General features: G+C 39.8%; 5 protein-coding genes across 5 annotated transcripts; 2 read left to right on the top strand and 3 right to left on the bottom strand.

Moving 5' to 3' along the window:
* Window positions 1-11,413: 11,413 nt before the first annotated feature.
* Window positions 11,414-13,336, bottom strand: MELLADRAFT_107057 (uncharacterized protein; the record flags this gene model as incomplete). Its single annotated transcript, XM_007410584.1, has 4 exons — window positions 11,414-11,612; window positions 11,663-12,042; window positions 12,503-12,653; window positions 12,762-13,336. 4 exons carry the CDS (start codon window positions 13,334-13,336, stop codon window positions 11,414-11,416), a joined length of 1,305 nt encoding a protein of 434 aa, XP_007410646.1.
* A 2,872-nt stretch (window positions 13,337-16,208) lies between these two features.
* On the top strand, window positions 16,209-16,720 carry MELLADRAFT_87495 (uncharacterized protein; the record flags this gene model as incomplete). The annotated part of the gene is made up of 2 exons (XM_007410677.1): window positions 16,209-16,363; window positions 16,420-16,720. 2 exons carry the CDS (start codon window positions 16,209-16,211, stop codon window positions 16,718-16,720), a joined length of 456 nt encoding a protein of 151 aa, XP_007410739.1.
* Window positions 16,721-17,279: 559 nt separating this feature from the next.
* Window positions 17,280-18,566, bottom strand: MELLADRAFT_63665 (uncharacterized protein; the record flags this gene model as incomplete). The annotated part of the gene is made up of 4 exons (XM_007410583.1): window positions 17,280-17,956; window positions 18,021-18,414; window positions 18,483-18,496; window positions 18,563-18,566. The coding sequence occupies 4 exons, from the start codon at window positions 18,564-18,566 to the stop codon at window positions 17,280-17,282; spliced, it is 1,089 nt and encodes a 362-aa protein (XP_007410645.1).
* Window positions 18,567-18,745: 179 nt separating this feature from the next.
* On the top strand, window positions 18,746-19,081 carry MELLADRAFT_63664 (uncharacterized protein; the record flags this gene model as incomplete). Its single annotated transcript, XM_007410678.1, has 1 exon — window positions 18,746-19,081. The coding sequence occupies one exon, from the start codon at window positions 18,746-18,748 to the stop codon at window positions 19,079-19,081; it is 336 nt and encodes a 111-aa protein (XP_007410740.1).
* A 2,083-nt stretch (window positions 19,082-21,164) lies between these two features.
* MELLADRAFT_107055 (uncharacterized protein) lies at window positions 21,165-21,551 on the bottom strand (the record flags this gene model as incomplete). The annotated part of the gene is made up of 1 exon (XM_007410582.1): window positions 21,165-21,551. One exon carries the CDS (start codon window positions 21,549-21,551, stop codon window positions 21,165-21,167), a length of 387 nt encoding a protein of 128 aa, XP_007410644.1.
* Between the last annotated feature and the right edge of the window lie 4,991 nt (window positions 21,552-26,542).

The following is a 26,542-nucleotide window of genomic DNA, read 5'->3' as shown; positions in this document are numbered from 1 at the left end:
GCCACGTATCCCCAAGCAGACAGCTCATTACAGACGTGTCAAACAGAAGAAAGCGGCTGGAAAAATGACATTAGATTTTACTTTTCTCAGACTAATCCTAATCTGCCAAATCCCACTCCTGAATCTGACGCACCAGCCTCAAACAACTCTCATCCATCACCATTAGATGAGCCCAATCTTGCACCACTTCCAGCTATCCCCAAAGACACAGATATCTCAAATGAAATTAACTCAAATAAGCAAAAGCAATACCAGAATTGGATTCATGAAAAAGTTATACAATACACAACATCAAAACCCAAGAGTAAAAAGATAGCACCATCTCAATCAATTGCTATTCAGGAGCGCTGGAATGAACTCGAGATGGCTCTAAATCAAACCATAATCTATTATGAAGAACAGCAGAAGAAAAACGCCTCCTTTCAAATTCCAAAATCTGAGCTCGGAGAGATACAAGAATTCAACTCCTGACGCCGAGAATTGGAGCTTGCTGGACTTCCTTCACCGGGCACCACTGCTTCAATGATGACAGCTCAGTCTGCAATTTGACGGGAGGCAATCCGGAAAGATCTGGCAGCACAACTGTCAAGTGGACTTGGCTGGGCTCGCCATATACGACTTCAAGCTCATAAAATTCTTACTTTTAAGAAATTGATCAAATCTAACCAGGGTGTTTCATCACCACATTCTTGTATGCTACATGACAAGAGGGTTTCTCAAGCCATCATGTCTTGGGCCTCTTTGCTAAAGCCAGGATATGTATGTCCAACTTTCATTCTAAAGAGTCATCTGATCACTGACAGTGATGATATTGACCTTTTCCCTGTTTGTGTATATTTCAGGTAACCCCTCAGATATTTCATGACCACATCAATACTAACATTGTACCTCAGTTGGACTTCACCACAACCGTCTCGCAGGTCACTGCTTATAAGTGGATGCGCAAGCTGGGATTCCAATCACAGATATATCACAAGTCACTCTATTTTGACGGACACAAAAGACCCGATGTGGTCATATATCAAAAGGAATTCTGTGCCCAGGTCACCCAACTTCGACAGTGCTTGGTTTTATATGAGGGACAAAATCTGGGGATTGGAATTCAACCAAATCCTGAGAAACTCAGTGATCAACGCCCTACTGTTTTTGTATATCACGATGAATCAACAGTCCACGCAAATGAACCTCCTTGTCTCTCATGGCTCCTCGCTTCAACAACCAAATTTTGATCCAAGAGTGCAGGTCAATTAATTCACATATCAGATTTCATCCTTGAAACAACTGGCCAACTTACGCTTACTCCAGAACTACAAGAAAAGTTCAAACTTTTTGTAGATGATGCAGCCACTGTCATCTACCCAAGTGGAGGACCTATCCTGAATCACAAGGTGTCTTTGTTTTTGATTGCTCAGCTGCTCACGAGGCCTTTGGACCAAATGCTCTTTGTCTGAACAATATGAATCTTGGAAGTGCACGTAAACAGAACATATTCCGCAATACTTTCATCCCAACTGACGATCTCAACATCCCAGAGGAGCTTTGAGGCCTACCACAGTCCATGGTCTTCCCACCCGACTATCTTGATCAAACTCTGGCAGGAAAAGCCAAAGGTGTCCAAGTTGTTCTTGAAGAACAAGGCTTATGGAGTCTCTACAAAAGCAAAGTAAAAGGGAAAGACAGTCTTCAAATGTCTAAACTGTAAAAAATCAGGTGTGCCTCAAGATGCAAAGGATCAAGCGTATTGGTTGATGAAAGAAGCCAAAGAAGCCAGCTTCTTCATCACTGAACCTTCAGATGAATCAAGGCCAAATAAACAGGCTGATCCCATGTGTTGCGCTTACAAGATACTCAGCAATCAGTCGGATTTTAAAGATGAAAAGCCACTCTTACAGAAGATCATTGAGGACGCTGGGCACATGTGCATCTTTCTCCCCAAATTCCACTGTGAACTCAACCTGATCAAGTTATTTTGGTCATACACTAAGGGTGGTGAGTACACTTTGTTGTTTTGTTTCCATACAGATTTTTTTAGCTGACGTATCTTCTATTGAATCAGAGTATTGTAAGCATAGTTGTTCCTATACGCGATTTGAAGATGCAAAAAAGGGTTTTGAGGTCGCTTGCAAGAGCTGCCCTCTATTGACTATTTGGAAGTATTTCCGCAAAATCAATTGTCAGTGGTCAGCATATGAGTGAGTGGTCTCCTTATCTCTATCCCATCTTTTGATTACCTTTTTATCTTTAATTGAGAGCTTTATCTTGAACAGGCAAGGCTGTGTTGGTCCTGATGCTGCGAATGTTGTCAAAAAGTACTTGTCACATTGCTACACCCCACAAAATGCTGCAATGAGAATCAATATCATTTCAACCTACCATTGATTACCTGATAACCAATACACTTCTGCTTTCTTGGTAATCCATCATTATTCTGATAGATCAATTCCTTGATCAATCAAACACACTGACTTATATTCAATTTAATCACTAATATAGCCACTTCCTCCTAGAAAATTTCACAACACTTTGATCACTTGATCAAAATCAGCTAGAAAGTTGACTGGTCACTCATCAAATTATTCTGGAGAAAGATGATCAGTCAAAGATCAATATGTAAAATCATTATTAAAAGTATCAAAACAATTGAATGAAATCTTTAGTATTGGAAATCAAACTCATTCAAGCATTACAAGTATTACAAGTACAAATGAAGAATAAGAAATCTTGCGGGGAATTTCAAAAATCAAACAATTACTTCAATTTGAACTAATTCATTTGAAAGATTCCCATTCCGAATTGAGCTATTGTTAGTTTAAAAGATAATTCTCATTAAGAAAATCACAACTTACAACTTTACTTAGCAGAAGATCAAGAGAATCTAAATCAAGCTAAGCAAGTTTACATGGATCAAGCAACTATGATTTATGATTCAGATTGAAGATTTGATCAAACAAGACTTATTAATCTGAGATTTTAACCAAGTTGGACACCATACAAGCAGATCATAGTTGTGACCAGCTCAAGATCTTTGAACGTTCAATGACAAATTTAATCAGTCTGAATTGTAGGGAAGAAATTGAAAGATTTGCAATCAGCATTGGATTTATAACTATAAACCCAGACTATAGCTGCCAATCATTCACCTACTGGAGATCATCTTGATGCTCAATCAACTCCAAACTCTCCAGGATGACAATACCCAAGATGAGATATGCTGAGCACAAAGCTCAGCCACAAGTCCTTGAGTGTTAGGCCGTAAGTGCTAGGCTACCTGCTACCGTAGGCCAGCTATGTGCTTAATACCTAGCTAAGTACCTAGCTAGGTACATAAGGCCTAGGTCCAAAAATCTGAAACCCCCATAAATAAAAACATATTTCACAACCCCAGGACCATATTTCCAGCTTCATTCAGATAATGCCTTTTCACTGGTCTGGGTGCCAGTCCTGAACATTCAAGTTCAGTGCCGCGTCTTTGACCCAAAAGGAGAAATTTCAATTTTGCAGGGCAGGTCGGAACATGTACTCGGGTTTACCCACTGTAGTTATAAAGAACACTGGCTGACCAAAGTGTTGTACTAATGTCATTGAGTCATGGTGAAGCTTGGACATATAACTTTGGCCAACGGTGAAGGTTGAAGGCAGGATGACAGCTTGACTGGGCGCAACATTGTTTCTGCCTATTGCCTCCAGAACACCTGAGTAAAGACACTCCTACAGTTTCACTTGATTTTCTTTATGTATTGTAGCCGTCACCACTCCACACACACATAAAGATCTACTGTCAGCACTTGTGATAAACTCCCAGATGCCAAAATGGCTGGAAACACGTTTGATCTGGTAAACAGGACATAAGCAAACCGTTCAAGGTTTGTTATCTTTACTGGATGCAAATCTTGTTACAAATGAAGAAAATGTAACCCATGATTGCTATTTGGCATTTGGTAATGCTCATCAAATTCCTGAGCACCTCATGGGCACAGCACAGGGTAGCACAAGGCTAAATACCCCATGTACAAATCCAAGATTTTTCCAGACTCCCATTACACCTGTATAATACTCACTGTGTCCTTGTGGTAGTTGGCCAACAATGAGCGCACACGGACTGCCTTTGAGGCACAAGGGCAACTTGTGTGCGCTTGTCTACAAGCAAACACCACACAGACATGGTGACTACTTCCCTCAACTGAGCAACGACAGACCCATCACCTTCTACCACCATGGCCACCTCTTGTGTTGTGGGTCAATTGTATCATTGAGAACCACAGGTGGTAGGCAATATTGCCCATAGCCGCAATGCCATGTTTTGATGTCCTCTCAAGATTTCTGCAGTGTGGCAAAAGCACTGGGCATATGGGTTGAAACAGTTGAAGAAAGACTGAAAGACTGCAAGTATTCAAGTCTTGAGATTGACTCCAGACGCCTTGGGCCTCTGCTGATCTTTGTCTTCTCTTCTGTCCCCCACAAAGTAAATTTGTGAGGAGCCGGGTCCAAATGTTTCACTGGGCAGCATCCCCCCAATTTGGTGTGTCAACTCTCCCAATATTCTGAAAGTATTGACTGCAAAGGGTCCATCCACTGTCCAGTTGAAATGTGCTTCAAGTGAAGTAAAAGATAGAGTATTGTTGTAGGATTTAATATGTTTCCTGAATTCACAAGACACTGGAAAGATGTGTGTCAGGGACGTTTGAAATGGTTCAATTTCATACAAATCACTTACCCCTGTCTTCTGAGGTTAACAGGTGCTTCAAAAATTCAGGTACAGCTGGTGATCCAAAGTAATGCAGCAGTAACTCTACTTCTCCTGTGTGACAGCCTTCCAGCTACTTGTAAGGTTGCAATTTGGTAGTCCCTTTTGGGTGCTCAGCAATCCAACTCAAAGCATGACAGCCCTGACATTTGTCCTTTTGTGGTCCAACATAATGGGGTATCTCAAGATGGAATCCAGTCATTATAAAGGCCTCATTATTTCCAGTGCATTGTCAAACAGCAGGACTATGTTTCACCAGGATTTGCACAGGTGTTCATTGCCAACAAATATAACAATTCAGGTAATATGCAGACTTGAGATGAATGACAATCTTAGCATATACTAAAGGGAGTGATTGGAGAAAAGTCTTTTGTGATAAATGCAAACAACATCAATGACCAGAAACTTTCAATATGTAGTCCAATTTGTTCTGAAACCATTGACCATGCTTGCTGAATCCATGGAATAAGAATGACATGCCTCACTCAATGCTCACACAACTTCACAAAGATCCTACTCAAGGCATTTTCATTGGTCATACTGCAAATCAAATGTTTCATTCCAGTTACCCACGTGGATTGATGCTTGCCGTTTCAAACATATGATCCCAACCCACAATAAAAGTAATTAGTCTGCCTCTAAAGCACTCAGTTGTACCATCCACACATATGGTCAAAATCTGGTTGATTGTGCCTCATACATTTCACCACTTGTTCACACTAGGACAGAGTCCCTCCCTCCTCTGTTCCGGGGTGGCCTACTGACCAGTTGCATCTCAGTGCATTGAATATCACCAAGTGAGTTGAATGGTTTGCCTTATGGTTAAAGTAGAACTAACAAAGCTGAACAATCCAAGTTCCATTACCTGCTTCATATCCTATGGCATTCCCAAATAAATTGAAAATGTTCCCACCATTGGGTATCAAACAATAAGATCAACATCACAACTGTACAATGTGACAAATTCTTCAAAATGTAATGTCTGGTGTGCATACTTTATGTCAGGTAAGGTGAAGGCTGGCCACAAACTAAGATAACTGACTCACAGTGTGATCAATCCTGTGCAAAACAGTAGATTAGATTGTTCTTGTCATATGAGCGGGTGTGTTGATTCTTGTACGGAACAACTTTCCCTCAACCTCTAACGGAAATTTTGTTTGCCAAAGTATCAAACCCTGATCTAAGCCCGTCAAGGTCAATTGTGCTGGGTTTCTTGGAGGAAAGGATGGGCCCTGTGGTACAGCACAGGGCCTTCCACCCAAAAGTATTGGGCTGAACAGAGAGCTGGCTCTCAAGCGTCCTCTGCAATGGTCATGTTGACAACGGCCATGCAGTGTGAGCCAACTACGGCCTGAGAAGCAAAGAAATGATGAGGAATGGCATTGCAAAATCCTTCTAGGGTCTGTATCCACATCATTAGCTTTTGTCCATAAACCCAATAGCAAACTGCAAACTGACCTTAATGTTGCCCAAAGCACACACCCCAGTGATCCACATCTCCCAATTTCCATGCATTGTGGTGTCCACCAAAAAGACAGACATATATGGTTCCAATTTCAAACGATGCAAGCGATGAATAGGTAGACAGCACCAAATCACATAGTAGATAAACGGTAGGAGCTTGATGTGAAATTTATGAAATGGCAATCTAGGATGTGCCATGGTGAAAAGGGGGTTCAAAGGTTCCATTCTACTCTTGCTCGTTAGAGCTGTAGGGTGGAATGTGGGTGAGTACTTGGCCAACCAATTGTGCGGCCACAGTGCCTGTGGCACCTCCGCCGGTAAGAGTCGTACCCAGATGCGCCGCCCTTACGTTACGTCAGGGCAGCGCGGGTTGGGGTAGTGCAGGGCCCCGGCCCTGGGGCTTGGTTTCGTCGGACCAAGTGGCCCCGGGCTGGGATCCTCCATAGGGTCGGTGGGTGGGACTCTTCACGCTGGGTGGGTGGGGTGGTTAGCGTGAGAAAACCACCGTGAGTCGGTGGTATGAGAGGACTGAAGGTCTTGCAAGGAATCTGTTCCTGACAGGGCGTGGGAAAATTTGCACCTCGGCGAGAGACAGAGTTTCCCCAACTCTGTCGGTGCGTCTTTCACAAGCCCACCTGTCACGCTATCCGCAAGCCCTTCATGGACTGGCGAACCACCTGTGTTATGGTGGTTCTGTACAAGGTGAGGAAGGTGAATTGCATTTGATATATAAACCAACATAAAATGTTTGGAGTGTAAGGCAGACCCTTGCAAAAATTTTGTGGAGACTTTATTACACAGTGCCACGCCGGAATCATCATTGTTGCCAAGTACACAATTAGGGGATACAAAGTTGAATCTGGCCATGCGGCCAGATCTTTGGCCAGATTTCATTTGGCTGTAAACTTAGATTTTCTGGCCAAAGATCTGGCCACAAGATTTGAATTTACAGCCAAATGAGATCTGGCCAAAAATCCGGCCGCATGGCCAGATTCAAATTTGTATCCCCTAAATCAGAAACATGTGAACCCTTCCGCAATTGTTGTCACAACAGCAAACATACCTTCACCAATGACATTTGCAAGAAATCATTGCAAAACTGAATAAGGGTTAGTCCAAATGGATATGTTACATTCTCATACCTACAAAGAAATCATAACAAAAGATCTTTAAGGAGCTGCAGATGTATTTCACAACAATTGTGACACAGAAAACAACTTAAACCTGATGGGGGGACAAATAGGCATAGTGAAAAAAATATTTTATGACACTGGCAAAGAATAAAAACCCAACCTACCATCCAATTGTCTATCCAACCAAACTGTCAGGCATGTCTTGCAACAGTCCGTTTAGTTTGTAATTCAGCTCCTGTTTGATATAACCACATCAGAAAACTGTTCTTTGCTCAATGTTTGACTATGATTCAAAATTTGCTTACAAGTATTTCTCCAAACTCCAACTCAAGCAACAAATGACACTCAATGCTGTGTTCATCCATTGCACACACCAAGGCATTGTCATACAAGCTGTGGCCTCTCAAGGTAGTGAAGACAATGTGTTTGAAATATGGGGGTTTCCTGAGGGATCTTCCTTGAATCAACCTCAAAGCTTGTATGCAACAGACTGATCCTGAAGAGTAATTTGTAGCCAAAGTACAAACCGGCCAAAAGAGGGGCCATTGTAGCCATTCCAAGTCAAAGTCTTCAAAGTCCAAAGTAGGCCAGAAGTTATTTCAGATGTATCCAAGGGAATAACATCTAACACTACACCATAATACAAATTTACCGTGGAGTTTACAGAATTATTTTTATTCACAAAATTCCAGAAAATTTTCTAAACTCCTGAGTTTTGTAAACAAGAGATGTTATAGAAAACGGGCTTTCCCCATCTTTGCCTACCACAAGATTATAAGGCAACATCATAGTGAATGCAACAAAAGTCTCATTGTGCGTACCAAGGTCAATAGTATTGGGTGCCATCTCACTGCTCATTATACTTCATTCAAATACATTTGAGATCTTGATCAGCAGTGGTAATTCTTTATGCAAGACACTGCTTCAGCATCTGGATTCTACCCAACACTATCAAGCCACCATATGCAGAAAAATTACATCTCAAAATCATGTACTCTAGAAAAACTTTAAGGAACACTAGATCTCATCAGAATGTGTTAGTTTCTTCTCATCATACATTCACCTTGAAATTTCAGAACTGCGCCTAGTTGTATATATTATAAATAGGGCCACAAAAAATCAGACAGACACTTGTTTATGTAACAGGCTTTAGAGGTAATTTTTGTAAGAATTGAATATATGGTACATTCAGCGCTTTTGTATACTCATGCCTATTGTAGGTACATCCACACTACTATGCATCTCGCCCGCCTTGTACATAACCCACGTGCATTGCGCTATGACTTCATTTATCTTGATGAGTTTTTCCTGAGTAGGACTCCACATTCTCAAAGCGCACTGTAAATCTATCTGCTCAGCGGAGTTGAATGAATTGAATTGTGTAGATGGAAGAGAAGGGAAGCACTGTGCATGGATCCACACATCAGCGATATGCTGGCCCTGTACTGGTGTTCAAGAATGAGACAATATTGAAAAAACTCGACCAAACATATCAGTACCATGGGGCGTCTTGGAATAGACACAAGAATTGACTGGGTTATCTGTGAAGGTCAATATAAACCCGTCGGTGTGTTTGATACGCTTGTAAAATTGTCCTCGAGCCGGCACTGGAGTGTATGCAAGTGAGGCCCAGTTGTCGCGTTGCAGCCAGATGCACTCGTCTTTTTTTGCACTGTTCAAGTAATTAACTAAGAGGTTGAGAACTTTATCTGACAAAGGCAAGAGCTTAGAGTTTGAAGGTCTCCTCGGTTTCCGGGACGGCAGTTTGAACAACGCTTGAAGTCTTGAGCTACACTGGTCAAGATCTTTGGGCAGCTTATTGTCTTCCATCAGAGCCAGAAGGTTTGATGCACAACAAAACTGTTTGAGGAAAGTAATTTCAAGCTCAGCTACAAAAAGAAAGACCAAAAATCAATTAGCATAAGGAAACCCAATATGAAGATCAAAGAAGGACCACCTTACATATATGGTTATTATGACCGGCTTTGAGAATATTTCCCATGAGACGCTCAAAAGGAAACGACCACCAGGCACGTACAGGTCCAAATTGCTCCAGACAATCAGCGAGATGGATTGCCATGTGATGATTTGGAGCCAGTTTGCAGTGCTGAAAGATTAATATAGAACTTTTGAGGTATTTTTGAACATGGTAGCGGTATCTGTTGATGTGTGATGTGGTCATTACACGCTTCAGACCTAAGTTGATAAGCGAGACCGGATGAACAAAATTCTTCAAGAGGGATTTTTTGACATGGTCTTGGCCGGACCACATAGGAACAAGGACTAATGGTAGCTGCAAAGTTGGCAGGCTTCTCCATTCATCCGCTTATAATTTACCAAACGAAGCTTTTCCTAAAGCTGGGATTGGCCGTTTAATCCATGTTGGGGTATGAATTTTGGGAATAATTGCATTTATGTGACGAAGAACAGTAGAATCAAAGATGACCTCGTCGAGTGGTGGAGCATGCCATTCTGCATTCCACCCAGAATCTTTGAACGGGTTGAAATCTGGATCACTTGACAAAGGGTCGGATGCAAATTCTTGATTGTTGATGTCAAAATCAGACGGATCCAGATCCTTTGGAGAAGGGTCCCTGTGTGATTGACGTGGTAACGGCTCTGAGTGCTCGGCAATGAGTTTCAGCAATTCTACTGTAGTGATTGGTGGGAGTTTCTCTTTGTTGTTTTTGAGGTCCTTCATGGACCAGAAACGGCGAACATGCCACGAAGCTAGACCAAGAAGTAGATTATGCATTGAATCAACTGCTTGATATTCAATTGCATTCCAATAATCCAACTCTATAAGTACTGAATAGCGTACTCCATGACTGTTAAAGATATCCTTGCTCTCCTTGAGGGTTGTTGCATCTCGAGCCTTGCAAGCCCATTTGTTGTGCTGGCACCATGTACGACGTGGCCATGTGCTTCAATCTAGGTTGTTGATCTCTTTCTTAGTAAGGAGACAAAAGGAACAAAAGAAAGTTGCCGTAGCGCTAGGGAATCCAAGACAGCGACCGAGGGAAGGTATATCAGCGACGAAGACCATGAGGGCCGCTCTGATTAGACGACCATCTTTGTAGTTGTAAGTCCGAGAGACAAGCAATCCAGTGGTCCATAGAGATTGAAGCTTGGTGACAAGGGGTTGTAATATCCAATTCATTTGCTCAAGCGACGGCTCGCGAGGACCAGGAGCAATTCCAACTACAAACATGTTTTCAGGTTTATGTCAAAGTTTGGGAGGAAGACTAAGACAAACTAGAATGACCAATGGGATTGAAGTGTGGGGTCCGATTTGTTTGTTGCCAAACGGATTAATTGCGTTGACAAAAAGTGCAAAAGTCAAATTACTCATGTTAGAAGTATATTGCTTTCCATCAGGACCAAGGAATTTTTTCCAGAGTCTAGACTGACATATGTCGTTGATCTCAGAATTGGGATCATAAGGCTTGGAGGATTCAGAAGATGTCTCTTCAAGGTGCTTCTCAATCTGAGGACGAGATAAAAGACGTCCTATCCAATCAGACAAGCTCTGAAAAGCATAACAGCAAACTGGTTTTTCTTGACCACGAACATATTTCAACGGAGGCTCGCCACAAGTCTTCTCTGAAAAGTCGGGTTCAGAGTCCTCAACAGGAGATAAGGTGGTATTGTTGCGGGAATCAATTAAATCGGGAGGTCCGCCGGGGATGCTTGCAATTTGGTGATTGCATCAAGTTGGCGTACAGGATTTTGGGTACATTGCAAAGCAAGCATTACAGCAATTCATAAAGGTGAGTGAGGGATTGACCTCTAACCATCGAAAGGCAGTATCAACTGATGTTGGTATTTGTTTTAAGGTTTTGATCTCTTCAGGCCAGAGCTTCTGAATGTGGGAGTTTGTAGGTATTATTTCGCAAGTAGTCAAGAGCTCTATCGTGATCTTCTGGACATCTAAGATCCACTTGGTAACTGAATTGGAAGATTGACCAAAAATGTTGAGAATGGCAGCCGTCAGCGCCACATGGAGAATGAGCGGATTCATTGATTTCACGTCAAAGGTGTGATAAGTATCTGTCAAAAAAAAATTAACCAGTTAACATTGAATTGCCCATATCAATTTAGAAGTGATGATTTTGAAAAGTCTGACAATAAATTTACCACAGCCAAACACTTGCTGACCTGACGCTTTGGCCAAGGTGGCTTCGAAGCAGGTCTGTGTAGATGGAGACTGAGATTTACGAGATGCCCTTTGAGCAGGAGATTGTCTTGGTGAATCTGGGTTGACCGAAGGACTAATATCATCATCATGACCAGGTGGTTCTCATCAATATTAGCAGGGAACTCGTGTTGAACCAGAGGATCCTGATCTGAATGATGAGAGTGGCTTGGTGAAGGTGTTGTAGCCAGGTGTAGTTGTCTTAACGGAGACAAGAGGGCGTCTTGAGCCAAAGAAGTTGATGCTTGAATAGGTTGTTCTGGTGTTTGAGGAGGAGATTTGAGCAGTTTATTACGGAAGTCAGCGTGTTTGTGTGTAATACGGGTCTCAGGTGAAACCTCAACACCTCGGTGATGGCGGCCATTGGCGTCTGCGTAGGATTGACTACAACATTCATAAGCAGTACAGAGACATACTACCCAATGAGCTTGGTTTGTTTTCTTTTGACGTAGAGGCATTGCAGTGGATGGAGTTTGAAAGAAGCTGATTTTGATTTCAAAGGCGATCTTACAAAACAAAAGGAAAAGTCACCACTATTTTTGATCTTGAAAGAGTTGAAAATGGAAAAGTGAAGAAACGGAGTCTGAAAAGTTTTTTTCAGTCTTTATTGTTTTTTGGTGTTGGAATAGTGAGTCAGTGGATTGGTAGATTCAAATAGTACCTTTAGATAAGAGCACAGTACTTCAGGACAAGTCAAGTTTTTGATCAGGCAGGACAAAGAGCGGGAAACCAATATTTATGGAATTACATGAGCAAGGGAAAATCTGGAAAAATCCGAAACGCAATATCAGCTACTTGTATGAAAGAATTGAATTGGTGTGGAATACATCATCACATGATGGCTTGCTCTAATTCAGTCTCCTTCCTGTGAATTCATGAGATGAAAAAAAGCAAGTTCATAAATGTTAATTGTTCTGAATCAATTACGTATTTCAAAGAAGATGTGTGAAGAAAACTAAAACTGACTTGAGTGTCCATCGGGTCGTGAGGCAGATCAGAGGCTGTTAGATGCAATAGCGTGTGATGAAAGCCAAGTATGAGTTTGCTACGTGGGGTTTCATCACGAACAAACTTTATGTAGAGGTCCATGAGGGTCTCCTTGTTCATAGCCAAGGATCTACCAAACACACAAGGAGCATAATATCGTAGAGCTAACAAAAGATCTTCCATACTTTCGTTCTTGAGCCGAGTGACAGGGACAATTCAAGGTCTAACAGTGAATCACTCATTTACAGGAAGTTTAAGTTCGGGGTCAACATATTCCTTGTATAGAATCAAAACATCATCAATATTGGCAAGAGCTGGTAACGTAGCGTCTGGGTCACTCTGGCGGATGGCTGTGGTAAGCATTTGTTGGGTGGTTCTGCGGCCAAGAGGGTCAAAATTTGACGCGGGTTCAGTGGGCTTTGGCGCGGGAGGAGGTAACAAGTGCAGCTTGAGTAAAGGTCTGACATTTGTCAGAAAATTGTTAATGAGTGATTCTTTAAGGTGAGAAGGCCTGCTTGAAGTTCCGGGATTGGATAGATATAAGATGTTGTAATATTGCAATTTGTTCGGCTTCTTGCTGACTTTATCAAAATTGTGAGCAAGGAATAGTTTACGCTCATCATCAGAAAGCCTTTGAATCTTCTCAAGTACAGGATTGTCAACAGGTGGACACTTGAGATGATGACTAGATGAAATTCCCAGGGGGGATGTAGGATTAGGTGAAGGAGGTTTCACACCACTGGTGGTGGAATCGGGCGGAGGACTAAGAGGTGATCCGTTCTGGGTAGTAGGGGACCGTTTTCTTGGCGGCATGTTGAGAGTCTGATCAAAAAGTAAGATTTTTCAGCTTAATAGAAAGTTTTAATTTAGACAGCAAAGTAGAAAAAGATTGTTGGCACCTGGTCAAAATCACACTTTGCAAAAGTATCAATCAAGAGATGCCTGAGTGGTGGATCAAAAACTCTTCCAATGAAGTTCATACAATTCCTGAGGAACACAAGTTTTGATTACAAAGAGCAGGTCATGATGCGCACAAGGGTGCAAATAAGAATCAAAGTCAGATGGGGGAACAGAGATCATGATGGGGTGAAACGAACATGAATATATATCTGTTGGTTTGACTCACTTCTTTGATGTGTTTGCCTTGGATAGAGGCCAATTGTATCAGGGTTCAGGCATGAGTACAAGATTGACCCTCTAAGTGAGTCATGGATTAAACAACTTCAGAGTAATAAGTCGTGATTAGATTGGGATGACTCACTTGTCTGCTTTGGTTGCCTTTGCTAGAGGCCGATTGTATCAGGGTTCAGGAATGAGTATAACTATTTGTTGGTGATTCGAACAAGATCCACCTTCCGAATGACTCATTTGTTAAACAACAATATCAGGATAATGATTTGTGATGATATTGGAATTACGGAATACATACAGGGCCATACTGACACAAGGTCATTACAGTGCAGATATGTACTTTTTTCTATTCCAAATTCAGCCGTGCACCAATTCATGTACACCATGGGCCAGTCTGACACACAAAACCAGAATTTTGAATCACTTAAAACTTGACTGTCAGTATGGCCCTTCATGTCTGGCATGCAGCACCCAGAAGGCCCAGCCGACAGACAATCTTCGAACCAATCAAAACCCTTGTAAAACGAGCTCACAAGAACATAGCACCACTGACACTTAGGTTATATGTAGCTTGCTACTTTTGATCATCTCATCATTCCACATCACCCACCTTTCTTCCATGCTACCCATAGCCCCACGAATTCTCTGAGCTGCTAGTGGACATCCTCTCATTGATCACACATCACTTCAACTACTCTGAACATGTCTTTAGTTTGTTGACTTTGTAACACTTTGTCTGTTGAACCAACAGTGGAAGGTGCTTGTAGACCATGCATCATCGAATTAGTGGCCACCAATAGTCATGATACTACTTCAGCATCTCTAGCACCACATCCGTCAAACTCTTCAACAACAACAACACCAACCGCCGACCATGCATTCCATCAGTCTCAAGTAGCCATAGCTAAGAAGCAAGATACTCAAACCCTACAAAATCATTTCCTCAAAGCAAAGTCTCGTGAACGTCAAGGCCTATGTGTCCCATCAAAAATAAAAAGATCCACCACCCCAGCCTCTGATCACCCAGTATAACTTTCTTGCCAGGATTAAAATGTATCATAATGGAACATCGACCAAAAAACACTTACCAGCTCAATCAAAATCTTTCAAAATTCCAATCATCTTGAATGAATCACCCAAATTATTATTTGATAGAGTGTGCAATACTGTCTATAGTAGCTTTCTACCAGCAATAAAAGACGCCAAGAAAAATCTTCCAGACTTTCCCTTTGAGTACCATCTGTATAATCGTTTCTTCACACTTAATTCTGCTGGCCGTAATCCTGTCGAGATCAAGAAGGATGTGCTGGAGGACACTTTGAAGTGTGAAGGCAAAATTACTTCAGAGCTTGAGTTCAATTCTGACCGGTACAACAAGCGATTTGGAACTTTAGGCAAGAAAGACAAGCATACAAAGATGAAGAAATCGAAAAGGCAACAACACAACGAACCATCAACATCTGAAGAGGAGCTAGATACTTGTATTAGTTCTGGGTCATCACAATTGCATGCACCTAAGAGACGATCAAAGCAAGAAAAAGGCAAAAGAAAAGGCAAACCAACTAAGATATCGTCTGGCTCTGATGAATATGACCTTCCACAATTTGATCCGAGTAAAATTTCAAGCTCATCATCCACAGCAAAACCATACACCTCTCAGCTCCTAACTCAGCATTCCACCTCCGACCCTTCTGCCAACATAGTCAATTCCAGTATTATCGATTCTGTGAGATCCAACGATTCAGCTCATTTCAAACCTGGAAGTGGAACAACTCTTGTGCCTTTTGGCACCATCCTTCCCACTCAATTCAATTATGAAACTCGTTGGTCACAACAACTACAAGGTACCAAGGTTACTAAGTTAAATACCGTTACAAATGATCTTGAAACAATAAAAGATGATACTACATGTGAGTCTCAGTTTTATTCAGGAGTGTCCAATCTCATCTGAACCCTTTCCCACTCCCATTCATAGATGACTCGGCAAACATCAACCCAATGGGTGTAGCTATGTTTGCAAAGCCTTTACCTGTTCATCAACCTAAAGTGTCGAATCAACTACAGCTGACTGAAGGTAGGAAGCTTGTGCTACAATTCAAAGAGGGTTGAGCCACCTGGGTACCTGTCCCATTTAGATTCAAGGTTTTCGTTGATCAAGAGATTGGTTGAGGTTCCACTCGTATCTGCTATCAAGCAGTTGGAGAGTCATTGGGTGACATATGTAAGCTAGTGGCTAAGCAGATGATCAATTATGAGAGGTTCAAGAAAAGACCATTGGACCCTTATATAAAGACTATGCAGACCTACATGGCTTTCAAAAAGTATCTAAAGCTCTTCCAAGAAAAATTCCAAGAAACAAAAATAGGCTGGCCTTATGACTCTATAATAAACGATTTTAAGGTAAGCATATTTGGTCTATATATAAGTATCTACTATGATGGAGGCTCTGACATCGAATAAGTAGCTTGTAAAATCATTTGTAGCCTATTCTGGATCGAACTCTCAAGATATTAAACCTGAGAATGTATGGCCATTCAAAAAGTACACCTCAAATATGTGTTTTAAGATACAATCAGTTACGAGTACTGTCGACTTGTCCCTTGCTGCATTTACACACTATGTCTACAAGATAAATGATCATAAGAGGCTGGTTGCTGATCTACAAGGGGCTGGTGAATATCTTACCGACCCCCTCATTCTAGATGTCAAGTAAGCCAAGATGTTTTTATTTTGATATGCATTCCACTGACTATATTATTATGTAGAAATGCCTGGGTTGAGGAGACCAACACCGCTCAAGAGGGTATTGAAAAGTTCAAGAAGGATCATCAATGCTATTCACTCTGTCGGGATCTAGGACTTCCACTTTTACCAGGTCGTTCCTTGAATCATGAACATGAGATCATTCATGAAGAAGATATGATCGCCCAAGCAAAATCCAAAGGACATGACTATGATCATGATGCTCGTAAATATTCTTTTGCTGATATCTTCAGTAGTATTCCCAGTGAACAACCTGCAGAAGATGATTGGGGAAAGAGACTTCGGCCAAAGAAAAAAACTTAATGTATATATCTTTTTGTACTACCCTCCTAAAATTCATTCCTATAATGAAACTATCTTCACCAATATCAAAATAATATCATTCTACATTAAGAATGATAAATGATCTCGAGTCATGTTGATTTAAAAAAAGTTGTTTTATGGTAACCCAATCCAACAAAAATATAAGCTAATACAATGTGAACTCTAATGATGGACAAATAAACTAAATATGAACAAGGGTGTGGAGGTGTCAGCTATCTGTCAGCGCAACCACTGTTCACCCAGATTCGAAGGATACTCCTGAGTCTGCGGCAGTGAACAACATCCAGCCTGTAATGTGTTTCATATCATGAATATGACTGTAGTGAGTTCAAACCCAGGGTGGGAAAGGATTATGACCAATTTGTGAAATTATGATTTCTGATCCAAATCATATAATGATGATCATCTCTATGAGACAAAAGCTTTGAAGAATGCAGGAAATTGAATCTGACATGTTCCACATATATAATTGATAATTCTTTCCGAACTTGTTTGATCAATAAATTCTATGTACACATGAAGTTGATTTTTCTTATTTTCAAACTATGATATTAAAATCAGAAAAACACTGGACCAAGTCTTTGCTATATTCTAGAACCAGATTCTCTGGGCTAGCCACACTTTTACCCTTTCCTAATTGAGATTCAGGAGTAGCATATGCTGTTACCCTTTCAAAAAGTCTTTTACTAATCTGAACAGAACTACTTAATCCAGTAAACCTGCCTGATGGTTCTTGAGAAGGAAGAGTACAATGTCGGTCCTTATTTCCAAAGTAGATCACTGTAACAGCACCATCACATGAACCTAGATCTGCTGCAATACCCCAATCATTAAATAGTAATCGTCCATTGATCACATCAAATCCCTCTGAATGACAAGCAAGCTTGCCATTGTTGAATACTGGGACTGAGAGGAAAAAAGTTGTTTTGGATACATCATGGTCTTGATGTGGAACATTGGAGAAAGATTCAAAGGTGAAGGTGAGATTTGAACCTAGACCGGTCTTGTCATCTTCCTTGTTCTCGGTTAGTTGACCCAATGTAGGTACTTTGAGTTCTCGAGTCTGTTCTTGTTGGATCTTCAAGAAGTGCTTTGATAGACTACCAAATTCAGAGATATAAAAATTCTCGATATCCTCTCTAAAGGGTAAACGTGCCATCAATTCTTTACACGCAATAGGATCATCTCGGATATGTAATGGAGGTAAATAAGTAGCTTATCAAGGAGAGAAGATTTCTATTAGTTTGCTTTGTAAATCATAAGGAATCCCATTACTCACCATAAAAATATTTTTTATGAAATGCAGCTGTCCAGCCAAGCGCATACATGTGTCCTGATCGCTGAAATGCATTCCCCATTATCTCCTGACAAAATCTTCTTTCTTCTGCAAGGTACTTTGAAATTTCTTCCAATTCTTTAAATTTCTTGTTGCTCATCTCTCTGAAAGGCAAAAATTGGATAATGCCTATGACTTCCTGCTCATTCTGATCATAGATAACACAAATTTTCTCATGTAAGTGTATGGTCAATTCAGAATTTGCAATATTGATAGCATCTTTGACTTCTGATGTTCTTTGCCCAAAAAATCGGTTGACCCTGACATAATGAACTTTAAGATCAGCTGAGTTTGTCACCACACCTTTGAATATCTTCTCCCTACGCCTTCGTGCATGCTGTAATGACCAAGTCATGCAATGAACAAATGAAATCATGACTATTGATGTTTAAAAAGGATACTCACGTCCCGCCTATGATCTATATAAAGAGTTTAATCCAGATCAGCTCAAAATTATGTCATATTAGAAGACTGATATAACATACCCATCCTAGATGATCCAAGGTTCAACCCCACTTGACCTGTGCATGGATAAGAATATAAGTAAACATATGTTTTAAAGAAGAAAAAATACTCACCTTGATCCCCTATAGTAATATTTGATGTTTGGTGTTGAGGTTTTACCCACCCATCATGAGTAGCTCTTGCTTCATGAGCATGGTTGATCAATGTATGATAAGGACCAGCTAATTGCTTTTGATGTTCACTCAGCTTATTTTGCTGATGAACACTTGATTGATGTGCATAATTTGAGATTTGATGATTTTGTCTACCAGGATGGACAAGATGAGGGTGATGTTGATTGTTTAATGAATTATGAGAATAATCACGTTGATTTGGATGTTGATTATTTGATGAATTATGATAATAATCAAGTTGATTTGGATGTTGATTTGGATGTTGATGTTGATGTTGATGTTGATGTTGATGTTGATGTTGATGTTGATGTTGATGTTGATGGGGATATGGATGTGGATGTGGATATGGATGTGGATGTGGATTGATGGCGAGATCATGATAATGATATAACTGATGATGCTCATCAATCAATGGAAACTGGTTACACTACACCAAATCAAAAATTTACCATGGAGTTTAGAAAAGTCAAAATGAAGAAAATTCTGAGCAATGCTTAAGGGGTTGAAAAAAATTGAAAAATTATGGCCGAATCCACCTTTGATGTCTCCTTCTTTTACATATTGTTTCTTATTTTTACCTTTAGTGTTGAAGATGTTTCAAAGAAAAATGATGTTCAGGTATATTTGGTCAGAAACCCAAATTATGTCCAAAACTACCAAGGTTTGGGCAGAAATGTTTGAATATTCACAAAGACACCAATTTTTTTCCAATCAATTTGGTAGTCACAAATTATGAAAGCCACACCCAGGATCTACAATTTTCATTTAGATGCTATAACCATTGCGGCAAAGATTTATAAGCTTTTCTTGCTTTGCTGATGGGGACTGTGATTGCTGTACCTTAGTCATTTTTGGACACATGCCGCCCATTCCAATGTGTACATTGTAAATCAAACATTCAGCATTTAGAATGCAAAGAAATTACATATGGTGAACCAAAATTGACAATTTTATTTGTCTCACAAGATTAATGACTAAATAAGTGCCAGTTTTGGACAAAAGCTGGGTTTCTGACCTGATATACACTGCTGCCATAGAAACATGAAAAAATATGCAAAATTATAGGCACATGCAGGGCTATGCAACCCTTATTTTTTCATATTTTTCTGACCCCTTCTGCTGTGTGTATAATTTTCTATGTTTGCCTAATTTTCTAAACTCAGCGGTAAATTTGCAATCTGGTGTAGTGTTATGAGGTGGGGTATCACTAGAATGGTGTGTGGGTTCATTGGGTTCAATGGACTGCCATTGGGAATGATTGTAAGATTCATCAGGATACTCATTCAAATGATGAGGATGATGATTGGGATGATGATGGGGGGAACATATTGATGATGATGCTGATGACTGATTGATCCATGATGATAAGGTTGCTGGTGAGTAGCAATTGATTGATCATAAACATCCCTAGAATGATGATGACTAGATCCATGATATTCATGATGGTAATCATCTGAATGATTATTGTAATGAGACCCAGCTGTGTTAGGATTGAATGTGGAATAATTCATCATGATGGGACTAATGATTGATAATAGTAAGAGGAAAATAAAAAGAAACAAGTTGGGATAAATCCCTTGGAGAATGATAAGAAATGAAACCAAAAGATAATACCAGAAAGTATACAGTCCCTGGATATAGACTATCAAAATTGAGTACCCAATCAATGAAGTATTTATGTAATAAGATTGACTAACCTATCATGTGTACATAAAATTTATTGATCAAAAAAGTTTGGAAAGAATTGTCAATTATAGTTTATGTCATAAGATTGACTAACCAATCATGTGTACATAAAATTTATTGATCAAACAAGTTTGGAAAGAATTATCAATTATATATGTGGAACATTTCAGATTCAATTTACTGCATTCTTCAAAGCTTTTGTCTCATAGAGATGATCATCATTATATGATTTGGATCAGAAATCATAATTTCACAAATTGGTCATAATCCTTTCCCACCCTGGGTTTGAACTCACTACAGTCATATTCATGATATGAAACACATTACAGGCTGGATGTTGTTCACTGCCGCAGACTCAGGAGTATCCTTCGAATCTGGGTGAACAGTGGTTGCGCTGACAGATAGCTGACACCTCCACACCCTTGTTCATATGTAGTTTATTTGTCCATCATTAGAGTTCACATTGTATTAGCTTATATTTTTGTTGGATTGGGTTACCATAAAACAACTTTTTTTAAATCAACTCAATGCTTGGTTGAATGATCATATTTCATTGGCAATGATGTTCATGGTGAATGACTAATACTATCTATGCATTTGATAGATATATCTGTGATGGGATTGAATTTGAATGAGAATATTTTACTTTCATACACTAACAAAAAAATCTCAAGTTTTACCTATTTCTGATTCGGCCACTGTTGAACTGGCTTCAGGTTTATAATTTTGATAAAAGGAAATACAAAAAAATTAATTAATGACTTCAAATAAATTCTAGTCCCTCGAAGGGTGTCCCACTCCAATCCTGAGCAATCAATGCATGTTTCATCAAGGAGAATGCTTGATTAATGTTTACAAACTTGAGCCGATCATGATGCAGATTTAAGGTGATCATTGTTGCATCAGCAATTATGGACAACCAGGATGGAGTATATGAAAAGAGACTTTGTATATCAGGATATTTCTCAGCGAATTGTTTATCGATTTCATCTGAAGGTACTGGAATTAATTGATCGGTTTCACCAAACATTTCCTGTGGGTTCTGATAGCAAAAGTCTGCACTGGTGCCACTGGGAAGCACAGTTTGGGGATCCTTTTGTCTTCTGTAAGTGTTGTATTGCTTACTGAATTTGTTCAAGTGGGTCTGCATGAAGGGTATGAATAAATAAAGAAATAGAAGCCTGTATAAAAACGGAAGTTAGTTCAAAAAGGGCTGATTGAATGTTAGAATCAAAAGAACTGACCGGTCAAGTGGTTTGAGAGGATCATACTTGCCCTGCTCCATCATCTTATAGAACCCGTCAATGATTCCTCGGGTATGATGGCGACATAATTGACCCCAGAAACACTCGATCTTCTGGTTATGAACAGACTTGCTGTGTTTGTGTCTCTTGAGTGCTTCGGCCTCGTTTAAACCGGCATAAATAAATGCAAGTGTTGAATGACTGGCAGCCATGTCGCCTGTTTCAGTTCCATGATCGGTATGAAGATATTGAGGAATACCCTTATAGCGCTTGACCATCTCAAGATAATAAATGTCGATATGCCGAGGGTCACTATTAGTAACATGTACAAAGAGACCAAGTATTCGGCGTGACCATGCATCAATGAACCCATAAATCCGTAGGCCCCACTTTTGTAGCTTGTCGTGTCCATCAGCCGACCATATATAATTGGGACCAGGACATCGAAATGTCCGACGGACAAGAGCTCGTTTTCGGCGATTTTGAACTCCTTCAGGATCGATTTGTCTGAGGATCTCAGCAAGCCGTTCTCTGAAAATGATAGAAATGGTCAGTAAGCACATCTGAATGTGATAATTGGAAAAAAGAGTCAAGTACCTGTGTATGTGAATCTTGTGTTCACTAAGTAACAATGACTTCAATGATCGAATACCAGTGTTTTCATGGTTCTCCTGTTGAATTTCTCTGATAATATCTTTCATCTCCTCAACTGTATAAAGTTCCTTTTGAATATCATCGAGCTTGCGAGTCAGGTTCATTTTTTTCATGTGTCGTCTAAGTGTTCGTTTGCCAATCTCGATTTGATCCTGATTTTGCAGCGCAATCAAGATCTCACTGTTACTCTTGCCTTCATGATAATGTTTAGAGATTGCATCGAATGTGATTGAGATGTCTGGTTTTGGTGGAGCAGCATCAGATTTTTTCAAATTCCATTTCTTGTTATACCGAAAGATTGTCCTCTCTGATATGGTGATGTTGTGGATGCATTGAAGATTTTCTTGGATGTTTTTAATGCTGAGATTGTTTTCAAAACCATTGGTTAGGACTTGATTCAGTAAATCTTTTTTGAGGTAGGTTGGCATGATCAAATGTGATTCGGGAGAATGTAGTTGAATTAAATTGATTCAAAGTTGTGTCGAGCAACAATGCAAGGTGATGATGTGAAGGTGAGTAGAGTAGTCAGAAGAATTTCAATGAAGTGCTTATGTGTAACCGATACAAAATGGAAAGGAGACAGGCTATACACTATGATAGCCCTAAGTGTCGGTGATGTGCAAGGGTGGCAAGGGTTTTCGTATAAAAAGGTATTTATGTATGGGAGTTTTAACTTGGCTGAAAGTTTTGTCAGTCTGGACCTTTAAGGATGGCATAGATACACTGAAGGGCCATACTGACAGTCAAGTTTTGAGTGATTCAAAATTCTGGTTTTGTGTGTCAGACTGGCCATGGTGTACATGGATTGGTGCACGGCTGAATTTGGAATAGAAAAAAAGTACATATCTGCCCTGTAATGCCCTTGTGTCAGGATGGCCCTGTATGTATTCCGTAGGAATGTTTGGTTGTGATGTGCTTTGACAATGGTATCATCATTTGGTTGCTACATACATATACTGTCATTGTCGATGGTGATTCCTGAATGTCGATCTTGATTCGTAACAGTTCCATGTGGAAAACCAAGGATTTGGCTCATAAACCTGAATGGACGCAAAGGGACCCAATCAATCAGAAACTGTAAGACGAGATATGATAAAGGCAAATAACAGTGTCTCCGAGCTCAATTAGGATGTCATCATATAATTTGTAACGAGGTCCTGGGCGGCTGCGCCACCCCTTGGTCATTTAAGTATCAAAACCTCCATGTCCTCCCTGTATCATAGAGGCAAAGCACATGCCTGTACTAGACTCGACCTGGCCGCCCATTACACACCTCTGATCACCTATCATTGCTCAACTTATCTATTGCACACCATTCAAAGTGTGATGTGTTGTTATTGAGTGTAGCTTCCCTGGTCACATTTGAAGTAGTAGGAAATCCAAGCTGACAAATCCCTGGTCTACTTTCAATTACAAAAGAAAGTATTGCACCAGCTCTAGTGCACCTTGATTTCATTCAGTTGTTTAAGTCTTTTGCCTTGATTCCAACAAAACAATATATCATTGCATCTTCTACACCAGCAAAGGTGTAGAGACCAATCATCTCACAAACATCCTACCTTGACACTCTTCATATATCTTAGGCATTGGATCTGGTTGTTGATCAATTGGAAATTCACCAATTTTTCATTATAAATTTTAAATATGAAACTCTAATCACATGTAATTTTTCTTGATCTTGTCCAGTGAAATCAAGTACTGAATTTATTGCTCCAGGTTTGATTGCAATTTCTTTTTCACTCCCAATCATTGAATGAATTTCCCACTTCCTGTGGCTCCACATGCCAAAAGTGTAGAGTTATACCCCTCTGCTGCATCTCAAATCATGGATGCTAAATGTGTTTGACAAATTTCTCATGTCGTACCTGAAGGTGTATGAACAACATCCGTGTGTATGTTATGCATTGGTGCAAGGAATATGATTAATTTGATATGAGGTGCTGTTTTGTTTCTCGATTGGATTTGAATGAGAAGGTGTAAAGTTTGTTTATGTAAGAATTCAAAGGAGCAGATGTATACCAAGATCCACTTGCTAAGATGCAAGCTTGATCAGGTTGAAGTGTATAAGCACATTTGACCAGTTTATTGTAAAGAGGAATCACACTTATGCAAGATACCAAATTAGGGGAAGGGCAGGATTGAGTATAGTAGCTCTAAGTCTGAATAAAACATCTTTTCATGTTCACATCCAGGGATGAGATTAAAGCTGGCTTACCTAACAATGACTTTAATATTTTTGTATCATGAGTCCTTGATGAGTTTGCCTTGAATTGAGAGGCTAGATGCATAATCAGAATGGTCTGGCGCTTCTTTGGCTGATCTACCCTGCCACACCTGTGATCCAAAGTAACATGGTCTCCCCACCTCTTCCCGCACATCTTCAGCCAAGAAGTTTTGAAGTGCAGCTTCTGAAGTGGACATGCTCTTCAAAACCAGTCTTGACCATTTTTTACACTTTGGAATAATTCATGGCTTCTTGAGGTCATGTCTTCATTAATCATCCCAAACCACCTTCACTTGCTCATCCACTACACCATTTTATCACAAGAGAAAAACAGAAACAGAAGAAATCTCACTGAACCCATTTCATGTGTCAGATCCAAATCACTTTAAGTCTTGATTGATTCAATTTCAAATACTTACCTGTTTTTTATTAGTTGAGGAATATAGGATAAGGTCTAGCTGATCAGTTTATAGTAGCTTCACCTAATGAAACATTCGATTCCACAAAGACTACAGCTCTCAATTTTTAAACTTTTAACAAATTTGATAATGCTTCAGGAGTTTCAGTTACATATTTGATCCCCATCTTTTCACCTATATGAGACCATAAAACAGCTCTGGAATACTTTTCTGCTGTGGTCAAATTTCTCCATTTGAATTGATTGATCAATCCAAGCGGTTCGAAAAGAAATCAACTGAAAGTATATAATAAATCATCCTGAGAAAATCAAAGTAGAATAGATCAAATGTAAGGAATTGATCCTTGAAATAACTACAGATCCTCTTTGCCTGAATAACCTCAAGGTTTGTGATTCAGATAATAAACAGACTGGATGTTCAGCTCCTTGATCAACACAAGAAGGTAAGTTAAGTTGTCCTCTTTCATTTGATGATTTAGCGGTGGATGGAACTGAATAAGTTTGAAATGAAGAAGTGGAAGTGATGTCCAAAAAATACATGGACACTCTATATCTACTTGGATTCAAATTCTTGGAATCTCTCTTGATTCTACATCTTCTGATTGCAACACATAAAATAAATAGGAAAATTTTCCTAAGAGTTAATATTGATTTTGAAATCTTAATTGTTTTACCAGTGCCAAAGAAATAAATAATTTATTAGATAACTGGTCAACAGTGTTCTCAAGTAATTTGAAGTAAAAGTTTCATCCACCTTGGTATGTAACTTGCTTTCTTGAATTGTACAAAGTCGAAGAGAATGATTGACTTTCTATTGATTTTTTGAAGAAATAATGAATGGAAGAGCAATCCAAAGATTTGATGAAATATATCAAAGCAGAGAGTGATATATATAAAAGGCCTTTACAATCCAAGCAATCGGACCTAGCATAAGCTGTTTCGAGTTCATTGTTGGATTGCCTGATACCTGATATTGACCCAGGCTGTTGATATACTGGATGGAGTTGAATATCAGATCACCTTTCTCACACCCTGGGCTGCCCTTGTTATCTGGAAACATTGGAAAGCGACTTCCCTTCATCTGGTTAATGACTTACTTTTTGGATTTGAAATGTGCTATTTATTTCAGTGATTCATGACATTTACAATCATTTGGGTGGATAATATCACGGAATCTGATCACCAACCATCTTAACTGCACGTGGTATGCTTATTCGCATAACATGGCTTTCATAACCAACCCAAGGACTGATACTGTTGAAACACCTTGATCTCAATCACAAATCGCGTAAAACTTTGAATTATAGAAACTGCGATTGATTTTTTAGCATCTTATTGAAGTTCGAGTAGGCCTCATCATCTTATAATGATGGTTGAAAGCAATGGTGCCACTCATATCCAATGTTACGCTTGATCAATTGACATACTTTGATTGTGATTTGATGTTGATTTCTTTGTTTAGAAGCTTGAAGACTTGAAGTTGATTTATTGAGGTTTTTTCGTTTGATAGAATTCTGATGATGAAATCGGGTTCCGATTGAGTTGAAGTTGTAATCGTCCAGGCGTACCATTTCTCAGCTTCAGCAAATAGGGAGAGTTGG

Source organism: Melampsora larici-populina (genome assembly GCF_000204055.1).
Source record: "Melampsora larici-populina 98AG31 unplaced genomic scaffold MELLAscaffold_21, whole genome shotgun sequence".
Taxonomy (NCBI): domain Eukaryota; kingdom Fungi; phylum Basidiomycota; class Pucciniomycetes; order Pucciniales; family Melampsoraceae; genus Melampsora; species Melampsora laricis-populina.
This window is presented reverse-complemented; position numbering and strand designations above follow the sequence as displayed.